Raw genomic sequence first — 13,934 nt, forward strand, 5'->3', positions numbered from 1 at the left:
ATATAGTAAATAAATAGATCTTAAAAAAAAAAATCATGACCTCAGCACCACAGAATCTGACCTTATTAGGTAATGGAGTCTTTATGAATTGCATCAAATTTCATGGTCTGCAGGGTTTTAAAGTTATTTTTCTCAAGAACGTGAAGAAGAAAGAGCACTGAGGACACACATTAAGCTACCAGACGCCAACTCCAGGGGAGCCGGGCCCAGCTCACTCCAGGGAACCAAATGACTGTGAAGACTTTTCTTAATCAATAATATTTTATTGCCAGTTATAAATATTTTCCATTTGTCCCCTATTTACAATTGTAAAATAGTTCAGGATATTGTACCCTCACCCACCTCTCTGCATCTCTCTATAAACTCCATGAAAATCGAATAGGAAATAAAAAGCTCTTTTGTGGGGGAGGCCACCCACTTGGCTCCCCCTCTCAGACTCCTGGCAGCCCCACGTGACAGCAGGCAGCAATTGCAGCTGATGCTACACAGTAGCAAAGCAGTGGCTGGTGGTGTCTGTGAAGGGTCAGGACACCAGGCTCCTCAGGACATTGGTGATAGTCCAGTGTTGTCCCGAGCACTTCTGCAGCACCAGCTGGAAACCAAACTCCATGTCGCTGTTTTCTTGCAGCTCCAGGCAGCGCTTGGACTTGCGGTTCTGGATGGAGCCTCCCTAGGAGCCAGACAGACAGAACATCAGAGGCCATAGAGGTAGCCGGGTGGATCCAAAGAGCCCCATGCTGGGGAGTAGCTTTGCCAGTTTGGATGGCTTGGGAACTGGCATTCCCATGACCTCAGACTCCCTCAGCTGCTATGTACTGATGTCCAAAGCTTAGCTGTGTGCTTCAGTGAGACCCTAGCCTAGCTCTTTGTAGAGTAGAGCCATCCCTACTTCAACTTCCACCTAACATTTGGAGTTGTGGCACACGGCCTGGCTCCTGTAGCTAGCTTAGGGAGCTGGCCCCTGCTCTGAGAAATCTCATTCTTAGGGCCTCTATATGATCACCTTGCATCTGAGCACCTCTCAGCTGATGGACTTCTTGCTCCTAAGACCCTCCCAAGGACCATGAAAGTTGTTAGTGTTGGTCTCAAGAAAACATGTCCTGAGATACTGTCTATTTGGCCATTGGGCTCTCAAGTCCTGAGCGTTCCTGGATCTCCCATACTACTGATACTCTGGAAAATTTTGTAGTTACAAATACTGTTTATGTCCAAGCGGTGTTCCCAAAAACATCTGTATAGCAGCCCAGCTGAGGTGCTGCAGGGGTAGCGGCCTCAGGGACTACTGGTTGTGAGCCTGCTGAGAGCCTGGGATGTTTCAGGATCTGCCATCACCTTGGTTGTCCTCAGCTGGAATTGGGTTTTAAGCAGTCAGAGTTGCTTGAGAGATGATGATCCCAAGAGTAGGCACCATCTGCCAGACTCACCTAGCACAAGAAACCCACTCATCCCATGTTCCCCATCTTGGCGGTAACCAGGTGTTTGTGTGGGAAACTCAAGCAATTTCCCACACTCATTGACTCCTCATCCAGTCAGGTGCCAACGACTGTCAATTCTACTTCCCTCGTGCCTTGTGACTATCCCAAATCCCTCTTCCATCATGGCTTAGGCCCCTGTCATCTGATTCCTTCACAATCCTAATGATTGATGACCATGTTGATATGTCAAAAACACCCCAGTGCTTAAGCCATCATGGCTTAGGGCTGCTTATCTCTCCAGCCTCCTCATCTCCATTCCTTTCCTGGCCCTGCACTGTACCCCAGCTTCTTCCAGGCTTCTGGCCTATGAGCATCTCAGTGTCTGGGCCTCCACTACCCAGTTCTGTGGCAGGTTGAGCCACAGCCACACCTCAAAACCCAGATCCTGTCCACCTTCTACCCAGGATTCCAGCTACCTCCTCCAGGGTACCTAGCTGGCATGGTGTTTTTACCCTATGCTGTCTCTAGTTCATGCCAAGAAGTGCACTGTGTGAAGGAACCAACCTCTCCAGTAAGGAACTCCTTCCAAGGTGGCCACAGCCATCCCCATGGCAACCAAATGCCAAACTCTCCAGAGAACATGAAGACATACTTCTCAGGTCTACCTAGGAAATGGCTTGTATCTATTATAGTCGGACATGTGTACTCCATGACCTAACAATTCCATGCCTGGGCTGACATCAAATTGGAATGTGTGCATGAAAGACACATACTTAAACGCTTTTGGAGACAGCCCAACATCCATCAAGGAAAGATGGATAAATAACTCACAGTCTATTTATAAGTGGAATGCAATATGGCAATGAAAACTAGACTAAACTCACATGTACAGTGTTGAGCTAAAGAAGCCAGACAAATAATGAATATAATTGTCTGATAAACTTCCCACTGGACTGAGTAAAACAGAGATCTTAAAGCCAGGATGGTAGTCGCCTATGGAGATAAAGAGTATAAAGACAGAAGCGGGTAAAGGGGCATCCTGGGATATGGTACCATGCTGCTTCCTGACCTGGGTGTTAGTTTTGCTTTAAATTATTGAGTTGAATGTGTATTTTGTATGCCTTTCTATACATGTGTTAACTTTCAATTAGATAAAAATGTTAAGTGTCCAGAGAGGTAGCTCAGCAGTTAAAAGCTAATCTTCCAGAGGACATGGGTTCCATTCCCAGTCCCCATGGAAGTCACAAATGTTTGTAACTCCAGCTCCAAGGGATTGGATGCCCTCTTCCAGCCTACCAGGACCAAGCTTGCATGAGATACACAGACATGCAGGAAAAACACTTACACACACAAAATAAAAATAAATATATCTTTAGGAGAAACAAATATTTAAAAAAAAACCCTTCTAGCTCCCCTAGAAAATACTTTAGAGCAGGTAAAGGAGGCAGGGAATGAGGAGTTGGAGGTAGAGAGTGTAGGCTGTGGGCATGCGAGTGTCCAGGAGGGGGACGGATTAATCATTCCTGTTGGGTAGGTGACAGCCCAGCACATCACACAAGTCATGCTATGAGCATGCAGGTGACTAGCATGGGCCCTTCCCCCTGCATTCTACCCTATGCCCAGGCCCTCTGCTTGGGAGAACTATAACTCACCATCTCAAGAGCAGAGAAACAACTGAACCACAGGTACAGGGTCTGAGGTCAGAGGAGGGATTGTCTCCCAAACCCCCATGCTACAAGATGCTTTGCAGACCAGCCTTCTCTTTTATTCCCAGACTGAATGGCCTCTGTACTCAGCTATAGCGCCACAGGCCTTTCCACTTTGCCTGGCTCCTCTAGGGAGGAAAAATATCCCCTTCCCACAGCTTTTTCCTCACAGCCACCTTTCTCAGAGCATCCCATGGACTAACTCTTGGTCAGAGTATGTCTAGGGGCTTCACTCAGGCCTGCTCTTTTTCACATTTTCCCTTCCATGATTTTCCACAGTCCACTTCCCTAGTGCCTCGTGCAACAACCTTGCATTAATTCTCCACTCTGGCTCTTTGAATAAGGGCCAGTTAGCTCTCGCTGATCAGAATAAGGTTGGGCTGCCTCACACTGGACAATAAGGCTTCTTCAACATGGCCCAGAATTGGCACTTTTGTGGTCACACCTTGCTCCTTCAAACTGTCCTCATTGAACTTGTTGTCTCCCTTAAGTCACCATCTTGTCCTTCAAAGACTGGACTTTGGGGGCCCAGAAGCATCCAGAAACACTTGCTGTAAACAAGGCCAGCTCCCAGTACTGCCAGCCCCAATTCTCACAGCATCTGTGTAAATCTTGTGGCCCCTGAACCTGAGCGTGTCTGTTGTCCCATGACAGGCTGAGCTCTATTATTGGTTCATAGTTCTAATGTGGTACGGTGGTCTGTGGTCAGCTGCTCTCATCGCTTCACCTCAGGAGTCAGGCTGTCTGCCCCACCCCTGGAGGTGGGGATAGAGCTCAGGAAAGGAATCAGGACCAGCCCAGCTAAGTCCAAGGTCTGTCTTATTTTAGGCCTGAGGCAGAGACTGGAGAGCACTGATCTCAGAGCTTCTCAATTCTGCTCTGTTTCTGCTGCAGAGACTTGGGCAAACCTCCCTCCCCCCTTTCCCTCTCTTTACTTGTCCTCAGGGCTAAGGAATTATTTTTGGGAGGTTAAGCAGATGGGCAGATGGGAGACCTGTTTCTCAGCTGTAATAGAACACATACACACATGAGGCTGCTCAGGGCATCAGCATGGGAGAGGGGTCATGGAAATGGGGCTGCACCAAGCTCCATCCATTATGTTGCAGATTTTGGCTTCTCAGCACATCTCTGGGGCCAAAAGCAGGTCCTGCCAACCGTGAGGCTGGGCTGCTTCACATCTCCCAGCCCCCTACCCCCAGGCTTTGACTTTGAACACTGTGGAAGAGAGACAACTACAGCCTTTCCTTTCCTGATAGCCCCTCCTGTCCTTCAGACCTTCCTTGTGCACCTTCTGAAGGCAAGAGAGTGAAGAAGGAGTAGAAGAGTCTCCTTCAGAGATGTAAGGCTGACATTTCCCAGCCCCTGACCTGCCCCAACCCAACCCATTCTCTTAGCACCCTGCAGACAGCCCACATGTGATTATGAGATAGAAAAAGCCAGCGTGCCCTTCCAGAAGGGTGTGGAAGAAATGGTACAGGACCAAGGGCAGGAATGGGGTGAGTAGAGGGGTCACCACTTGACTGCTTGACTTGGCTGTGTATGAGGCCAGGAGCTCTCTCCTCCTCCTCAGCAGAAAGAGCTCTGTGAGCAATGTGAGCAGCCCCCAACGCTTCCGGGAACCATGCTTGGGGGATGGGACACAGCCCCGCTGTGCTGTTTTTGCTGGTAGAGCTAACACCAGCCTTGGGCACTGACCTCCTCCTCAGAACATGGATTCTCTCATGGAACAAAGGCCAGGCTTTTTCTTACCACTCACCAGGCTTGCAATGAAGCCTCCATTCCTTCTCCTCATAGCTTCCACACACCAGGAAGCAGCCTGGGATTTGTGTCTTGACCTGTAGAGTCTGCACTGGAACTAAAGTTATTTGCCATTTTCCTGGTACCTTTGCTCTTGTGCTCCCTGAATAATGTTATGAGTTTCTTACAACACCTTCACCTCCCAGAGGGATGAGACAGTAGGAGCCCTCACAGGCTGGGAGACTTTTCCAAGATTCCACATAGAGGGCAGCTGGGGCCCCAGGGAACCTTCTCCATTCCCTGTTCTCCACTAGGTGATTAACTAGCAAACCCTACCACCACCATCACTACCCCGCCCCCATCATGCCTCTCTCTGAGGTAGTAGCTAGACTGACAGTACTCAGTGCTGGAATAGAGGAAGGGGTCTCAGTGAATTCAAGGAGGTTTGGTCTGCTCCCTTTGAAGCTCCTCTGAAAGGACATTATTCATACATCCTTCCAGCCACTGCCAAATATTTAATGAGGGTCATACACACTTCCCAGCTGCTGCAATGTATGCATGACTGAAAAAGAGAAGGTTTTTTTTGTTTTGTTTTGTTTTGTTTTTTTGTTTTTTGTTTGTTCTTGTGGCAACTGTGCATTTGAGGGAGAGTTGGCAGCAAATTCCAGCAAGAAGAGGAGCTCATGGGGCTATGCCCCAAATCATGGGGCTCAGCAGGAGACTCGGGCAAACTGGAGAGCAGGAGATGGCTGCTAGGTGACAGAGGTGGTCAGGGAGATCCTCTACTAAAGGTGAGCCCCGAGCAGAAACGTGGGGGAAGAGAGATGGCTCTCCAGGGGCCGATCCTGGGTCCTAATGAAAAGCTCCAGAGGCAGGAATGGGCTTGGGGTGAACTTTTATACAAAGGCAGAGCAAGCATTGGTTAAAGGGAGGAGGTGAGGCACAAGGAGTGAGGGCGGGGTGCCTGAACCCTGGCTTTCCACCTCAGAGGCAGAGCTAACACTTCCTAGGTCTAATCTACATGCTGAGCAGGCCGCTCTGGGTTCTGGGATGGGCTAAGTGGGAAGAAAGGAAGGAAGGATGCTGGGATATGTGCTAGCTGACACTTGTCCCATGCCCCCGGCTCAGCCTGCCATTCTAGGCCAGTTTCTTGGCTCTGGAGCTGGGGCTGGACGCTGAGATCTGAGCCTTTCTTTCCCCACGTAGGGCCCTGCTGCTTGTTTGGTTTACCAGTCCAGTCGTCAAAATTATTTGTGTAATACTTACAACTACGGGACCTACAAACACACAATACTTTTAATTAAAGAATTTAAATAAGGGCAATTAAACCTGGCAGGAGAGAAACCGCAGCACACAGAGGGCTTAATTGGAATGGAAACCAAATTAAATATGGAAGAAGCCATTAAAAACCATAGCGGAAGTTGAATGTATAGGACGAAGAATACTAATAACAGTTCCTCGAGTCAGTCCCTGCTGTTGTCTCATTTTTCCTTTCAGGAAACTTTTTCCTGAAGGAGTGACTACAAAAGGCCCAAGCAGACACAAGGAAGAAATGACTCTCAGGCCTTGGTCACGTGACCCAGGGAGTGACAATGTGACCTGGGGAATGGCTGAGCCATTCTGGGCTTCTATCATCTTATTTACCATCTTGGATCACTCAAGATCTTAGCACAGAATGACTATAGATACTGGAACACATGGAAGTCATCATCCATGCAACCCTCAGGCCCAGACCTCTCTACCATAGTTTCCACATGTATATGTCGGACGGTGGCTAGGTGTGGGTCAGATAGCATTAAACCATCCTCACCCTACTTGGGAGGTGCATGCTGGGGTGTCTTCCTCACTGTAGCTCTGAAAGGTAGAGATGGAGTTTTTTATTATTATTTCATAAAACTAGAGACTGACTAGAGAGCTGGCTCAGAGCCTCGTGGATAGCAAGTGCTGTGACCAGGATCGTCCGCTGGAGAAGAGAATTACCAGAGTGCTCGGGAAACTCAACCATTACCCCGCTTTCAGATTCAATAGGTCTCAGACATGGCCTGAAAATGTCCCAAGTGTTGTCTTAATGGCAGTGCTGGTATGGGTCCAGCTTTCAAGGATCAACTGCATCTGCGACCTGTTTAGGAAAGGCCTGCTTGCGTCCGTGAACAAGAGCTTCTGGGAGACCTGGACTGGTTTTCCTTGTAGTAGGATGTACATCTGAAGTCCTAGATCCTGGATTCATAGGCTTCAGCTTCCCTGGGAGCTCGTACTCCACCTTCCTTGCTAATGAATTTTCCAAAAGGCAAGCAGCCCTATGGGTTCTGGGCTTTAAGCTCAGAGAGTTGAGAAGTTTCTGGGTTAAGTACTTAATGATTGGTAATCAAATACTTCAAAGCTTGGGCAGGACTAGCTACAGAAACCCCAAGATTAGGTGTTTTGTAAAGTAAAGCGTTCTTTGTGGTAGTATGAATATTCAACACATACTGTGTTCAATATGCACTCCAGTGTTTTCTTTCTTCAAGGGGCTCATCGAAGCCTAAGCTGGATTCTGCCTTGGACTTGCTGTGTGAGGCCACTGACTGAAGATGGGGATTTGCAACACCAAGTAAGCAAGGACAGGTAGAAAGGAGTCCAAAGACACAAGTGGCTGGAGAGCTGGCCAAGATGGCTGTGATCCTGTCCATTCACACATGCCTGACCCAGCAGGGAGACCCCAGCCTCAAATTCCCACTAACAGGTTTAGACAAAGACAGAGCCATCCTGTTGTATGGACTCTTGAGACAGTATCCCCTGTGTCTGACTTCTAACAGTTACTTAACTTGTCTGTGCCTCAGTTTCCTCATCTCTGCAGGTGCCTCATAGCCCTGACATGGTCTCAAAGCATTACTTATAAAAGGTTAGCACAGTGCCCGGCATGTTATAAATGCTACATAAATATTTGATTTGTTTTACCATCCCATGCAGTTCTGGGGAGCTGAGCAATCACATCTGCCCCTGGCCCTGATCACTGCAGGAAGAGAAGGAAGAAGAAACTGCTGATTGCTCTAATTTTAAAAATAACTAAGAAAGCAGGCTCTAAACAAAGCGTCAGTCGCTGGGAACTGGACAGTCGCACTCACACCCTTTCCTATGACCTAGAAATAAAAAGATGTTTTATCCCAGAGCCATAATGAAACACCCGATTACAGCCCTTTCTTTTCAGCACAAAAGGTTCTCAAGGCTGGACATGCTGACGGTGCTCTTGGCGGAGCTGGGGAAAGTCCAGGGCTCTGCCTCGCCTGAGTGGAGGATGCTTGGGCAAGGTTGGAAGCGCCTCTGGGGAAATGTGCCTGCAGATAGCTTTTGTTTTTTACAGCAGAATATTTGTCTCATGTCAGGTTATCACATTAGACCCTGGAAGGCAGCACCAACTGGGGTGAGCTGGGCTCTGGGCTCTCCCTAGACATCTTCTCACGCTCCCTAAAAGTCCTCTTTCCTGGCACCAACAGACACCTTTGCTCTTATTGAAGGTCCTTCCAAGACTGCAGCAAGTCAGGGCTATCGGTGAGCCTTCCTCCACCTAACCTCAGATTCTCAGCCACATCAATACTTCCACAAAGAACTGACAGTTGGGGGTGGCTAACATAAAGTACAAGTTACAGAGCCTGACAAAATTCCCGCTTTCAAAACATATTCAAACCAATTTGTATTCTGCTCCGTGGACTATGAACATCTGCTTAATACAAATGATTTCTTCCACAACACTTACAAATCTGGTTATAGGAAGAATCTCAATCTCTCTCTCTCTCTCTCTCTCTCTCTCTCTCTCTCTCTCTCTCTCTCTTTCTCTCTCTCAAACACACACACACACACACACACACACACACACAGATATAAAATGTGTTTTGCATGCTTCTAAGGATAGTAAACAAGGCCAATGAAAGTAAGCTTTGTTTATCTTTAGGCACACATCTAGTTCAAGATCTGGTAATCAGGAGTCCTCTAAGAGTCATACATTTATTTTAAAGGGCCCTTTCATTTGATCAACAGCACACTGTATGTCTGTACTGGTTATAATTTGTCAACTTGACCTAAACATACATAGGAAGAAGTAATCTCAACTGAGAAATTGCCCCCATTACATTGACCTGTAGACAAGTCCATGGGGCATTTTCTTGATTAATGGTCAATATGGGAAGGCCTAGTCTAAAGTGGATAGTGCTACCACCAGACAGGTAGTCGTGGTCTGTATAAGAAAGCAGACTGGACAAACCACGAGGGACAAGCCAGTAAGCAGCATTCATTGGTTGCCTCTGCATCAATATTTGCTTCTAGTTCCCACTTGAGTTCCTGCCCTCACTTCACTCAGTGATGGGCTATGATAAAGCCCTGTAAGCCAAATTAACCTTTTCCTCCCCAGATTGCTTTTGGTGGGTGTTTTATCATAGCAGTAGAGAGGCACAGTAGGACAGTGTGCATTCTGTCCCAGGCTTTCTGTCTCTGGTGGAGATGCCTAAAGTGTGAGAGACATTCCTGTTGTCCACGCTTCCAGACACTTGAAGAGAGTAGCCCAGGGTAGACTGCCACCATTCCATCAGGCAACAGCCACCATTCCATCATGTAAAGGGGGGCCCACAAAATGTGATGACGACCCTCATTTAAGTTTGGCTTATTCTCAGTGTGCAGTGTTTTGCTTTGGGCTGGCCCAGTGGGACTTGTAGATTTCACACAAGCTCAAGGTCTCCAATCTAACTTACGTAGCGTAGACCAGTAGAGCTTCAGGTCTGGGAAGGTGTGAAAACCATCCAGTTCAACTTCTGTGGATCCCAATGCCTGACCCCTCAGGGATCCACCAACCCCCTGGACAACTCTAACCCTGGCTCTTGATTTTCCCTCTCTGATCTGCAGAGCTTCATGGGAGAAGCCTGCTCCTCTCCACACTTGTCAGTCCGAGATTCCAGAACGAGGAACTCAGAGCCATCTTTCTGGTCTTCAGCATGCCCGTCCCATTCATTGCCATTCACAAGCACATGGGGGCTGTGGGGGAGAAGGAACTTAGAGGACACGTGTCACAGCAGCCTTCTCGGGAGTCCCAGCAATATCTCAGAGGAGACTCTAGCACTGGGTTAACTATTGAAAGCCACAGAGGGGGTCAGGGTCAGGTGGCCTTGACAGACCATTCTTTGCTCTACTATGTCCTAGTGACATAGTGTCTGCCACTTCCTTCTCCTTCTCCTGGTCCACAGGTCACCGAAACACCTCTTTCACTAATGCGATACCCCGGAGTTTTAGAATGTCCTTCAAATCCTAGGCTGGAGAGAACTCTCAGAAGACTGAAAGTTGTACACTTAATTAATAGGAATTTATAATACCAGGGGATAGGCAGTTTGGGGATTTCTTTAATGGGGAGGGGAATTAGAAGTTAAAAAATGCATAGAAAATAACAAACATCTACCATTTCCTGTGTTAGGGAGGTTTCAGTGTGTGGATAGACGTGCTGAGGAGAGGAGTCACCTTACCAATTGCTCTTCAGATCCAGAGCTAGGGGACATTATGGATTATTAATATATCCCACCTCTGCCCCTGCCCAGCCACTATCACTAATTCATCACTGTGACTCACAGAGCACTGATATGTCTCACAAAGTTCTCCCAACTGCTCTCTCCATGGGTACCAAATCCTCTCACTTATCCTGGGATAATGGAAGAGCCTCTTCCTTACCTGAACCCCTGCCTCTAGCCTCTTTTCTTCTCCTCCACCGAGCTGCCATGGGTATCTTCCAGATCTCACCAGGGATCCTGCTATGGCTTAGACAAGGTTTGTCCTCTTGCAGTGACATCTGTGTCCTGGCCATGATAGTGTGGCAGTGATGGGGACTTTAAGAGGTGGGGCCTGTTTGCAGGGCGTTAGGTCACCTAGTGTTACTTTCATGAAAATGTGTTAATCCTAAAGGTAACCTGAGTTCCATTTTATTGTGAGTTTCCATCTCTAGCTATGGTGATGCCACCTTTCAGGAGACCATTGATAGAGCAGAGGGGACCTGGAACTGTGAATTCAACAATCCGTACTTGCTATAGTAATGGAAATGAACCATCATAGCTTAAGCACTTCCCTAAACCCTCCCTTTGCTTGGTGATATCTAAATTAGGGCGTGGCTTTCTTATAAACACACACACACACACACACACACACACACACACACACACCTCCACCACACTCTAAACTCTACCCGAGCCACACGGCAGATAGATCTTCCGAAAGGATGCTCAGCTTTGTTATGTCTTTGCCTAGGTGCTTCTGTTTGGGGAGCACACTTCCCTTCTGACATCTAGGAACTGTTTCTGTAAGCTTTCAACAGCCAGATCAAACGAGTCACACACACGAGTCCATCCTTGAGTTCCACACATGGAGCCAGTCACCCGGGGCTTCCAGAGCTCCGCACAGCCCTTGGTTTCTGCACTCATCGGCCTGTTTTGTTGTGTGTTTACACGCCCACAAACTCCTCGAGGGCAGAGGCCATGTCTGATTCATGTCTGCATCCCCCCTGCCAAGCCCCCATGCTCAATAAATGTTTGATGAACGACTGAAGGAAAGAATGTTCATCATCAGAAAATTGCTCATCAGAGCCCTGTACATCAGTGTTGCCAGGAGATGTTTTCATCAAAAGTGGTTTCAGAATGTCAGCGTCTCAGTTCAGCCAGAAGCATTGGAAATTCAGAAGGGCTTGTAGAGGTTAGAGGGAGCACACACTATTTGTTAAACAGAAAAGCAAGGTATGAGATGGAACAGAGATACGCAAATGCGAGCGCGCACGCGCATGTGTGTGTGTGTGTGTGTGTGTGTGTGTGTGTGTGTAGGACCTAAGAGAATATCACTGATTTATTTGTAAATTAATTTAGGGTGTCTGTGACGTTTAAATGTGGTCCTCAGGAGAGTAAATAATGCATATTTTGAAACTAGAAAAGAGATTCCAAATGCACCCTGAGAAATCTCCTTCCTGCTCAGCTTCTGCAACAGAACATTCTAGTTGGTCGGGTCACTGCATAATTTGCAAAGATTAAAATATGTTACAAGAAATTTAGCCTGAGCACAAGATGATGTATGTGTGATGTGTGATGTGATGTGTGTGTGTATGTGTCTGTGTGTGTGTCTGTATGTGTGTGTGTATGTGTGTGTATGTGTGTGTATGTGTGTGTATGTGTGTGTATGTGTGTGTGTATGTGTATGTGTGTGAATATGTGTGTGTATGTGTGTATGTGTGTATATGTGTGTGTATATGTGTGTGTATATGTGTGTATGTGTGTGTGTATGTGTGTATATGTGTGTGTATATGTGTGTGTATGTGTGTATGTGTATGTGTGATGTGATGTGTGTGTATATGTGTGTGTATATGTGTGTATGTGTGTGTATGTGTATATGTGTGTGTATGTGTGTGTATGTGTGTATGTGTATGTGTGATGTGATGTGTGTGTATATGTGTGTGTATGTGTGTGTATGTGTGTGTGTATGTGTGTATATGTGTGTGTATATGTGTGTGTATGTGTGTGTATGTGTGTGTATGTGTATATGTGTGTGTATGTGTGTGTGTATGTGTGTGTGTATGTGTGTGTGTATGTGTGTATATGTGTGTGTATGTGTGTGTATGTGTGTGTATGTGTGTGTATGTGTGTGTGTATGTGTGTGTGTGTGTGTGTGTGTGAGTGTGTGTATGTGTGACAGGGCCTCTCACTGACCCTGGTGCTCATCCATTCAGCTGGCTGGCTAGTCTCCCAGCTCTGGGATTACAAGCCTGCACCATCACACTCATTAGCTTGTGTATTTTTATGTGGGAACTGAGTATGGAACTTAGGTCTTTGCACTTGTGAGGCAAGTGTTTTACTGACCAAGCTATCTCCCAGGCTTAAGCACAAGACTTTGAATCATTTAAGAGGCTCCAGGCTTCCTTTGGCCTTGTGAGCAGTAACCTTTGTCAATGAGCAGTGGATGGATGGACTCCAGGTCTCCTGATAAGTATCGATCATTGTACATCAAACAAAAATTGCACATCTAGTTATTATTGGATAGTGAATGAGAAGGGTCTGTTCTGAGTTTGCAAACTAGGGATTTAGAGATATTACTTCCAAACAGTTCTATCCGGTTGAGGGATCAAAGGTGGTTGTCAGAGCACCTGGGGAGTTTTAATTAGACATTTGCTAAAGTGGCGAAAACTGCCTGGCCCCCAGAGTGCTACACAGCGGCACTGTCTGCTTGGCTGGTCAGTGAGTCCATTCAGGTAGGAATCCTGTGGGGATACCTGTTCAAGACTACATTCTGAAATGGAGAAAGGAGAGACCTCAGTGTGAGATAGTTTTGTCTTGAGGTTGAGGCTCACAAACAAACAGAGCTGTCCACCTGCTGTTTCTAGAGTTGCTTTTCAAGGACTAATCTCAGAGGTAAGGTAAAACAAGAATAGTCACATTTGTGTGATGCCAAGTCCCCAGAGCCCAGGACACCCTTCTGGCCTGTGACTCCGATAGGTTATGGAAAGTGAGCCTCAAAGCAGCTGTCTCCATGCCTTCAGGGAGGCAGGCACACGCTCACCCACATTGGGGCTCAGCCACACCTGTAAACACAATTAATCCAAGGATAAAAGTCTGAAACCCTTGGGTCAGCTTCAGATGCTGCCTGGGGAGTGGCCTTGCAGTAGGCTAGAATCTCAAGGGCCCCCAAGGGCCCCCAAGGTCACGGTGGAGAGGGAGTTGAGAATATCTAACTTTCAGACTGAATTTCAGTCTCCTGCTAATTCTTCATCCTGTCTCTTTACTTTTCTTGAAACTTCTAATCCAGCTCCTTGGTCTCCAGCAGAGGGGGCTTTTGAAAGTCCAGACCTAAATGTGTCCTGGGCCTATACAGCCTTCCATTTCCTGGTAGCCTTCACGATGAGGCCCAGTGTCTCTTCCACTTTGCTTCGGCAACTCCCCACTGTGCAGTCCAGGATCAGGCCACGCTCACTGGAGAATTGGCTCGGCGTAGGTTTTGATGACTCACCTTTTGGTTTCTGCTGTTTCATGCTGTTTCCTCTATCAGATAGAACACTTGCAATGTTCCAGTACCCTAGCCACCAGTCCTGTTC

At 47.2% G+C, this 13,934-nt stretch overlaps 1 protein-coding gene across 1 annotated transcript in view; it reads right to left on the minus strand.

Annotated features, from left to right (window-relative positions):
• Positions 1–242: 242 nt before the first annotated feature.
• Positions 243–13,934, minus strand: part of Galnt18 (polypeptide N-acetylgalactosaminyltransferase 18) — a 310,938-nt gene continuing 297,246 nt past the window's right edge. The window contains 1 exon segment of the mRNA NM_001079884.1: positions 243–670. Within this exon segment, the coding sequence (NP_001073353.1) occupies positions 524–670 (147 nt within the window). The 3' untranslated portion in view covers positions 243–523.

The sequence above is a fragment of the Rattus norvegicus genome, chromosome 1, assembly GCF_021556685.1.
Source record: "Rattus norvegicus strain SHRSP/BbbUtx chromosome 1, alternate assembly SHRSP_T2T, whole genome shotgun sequence".
Lineage (NCBI taxonomy): Eukaryota > Metazoa > Chordata > Mammalia > Rodentia > Muridae > Rattus > Rattus norvegicus.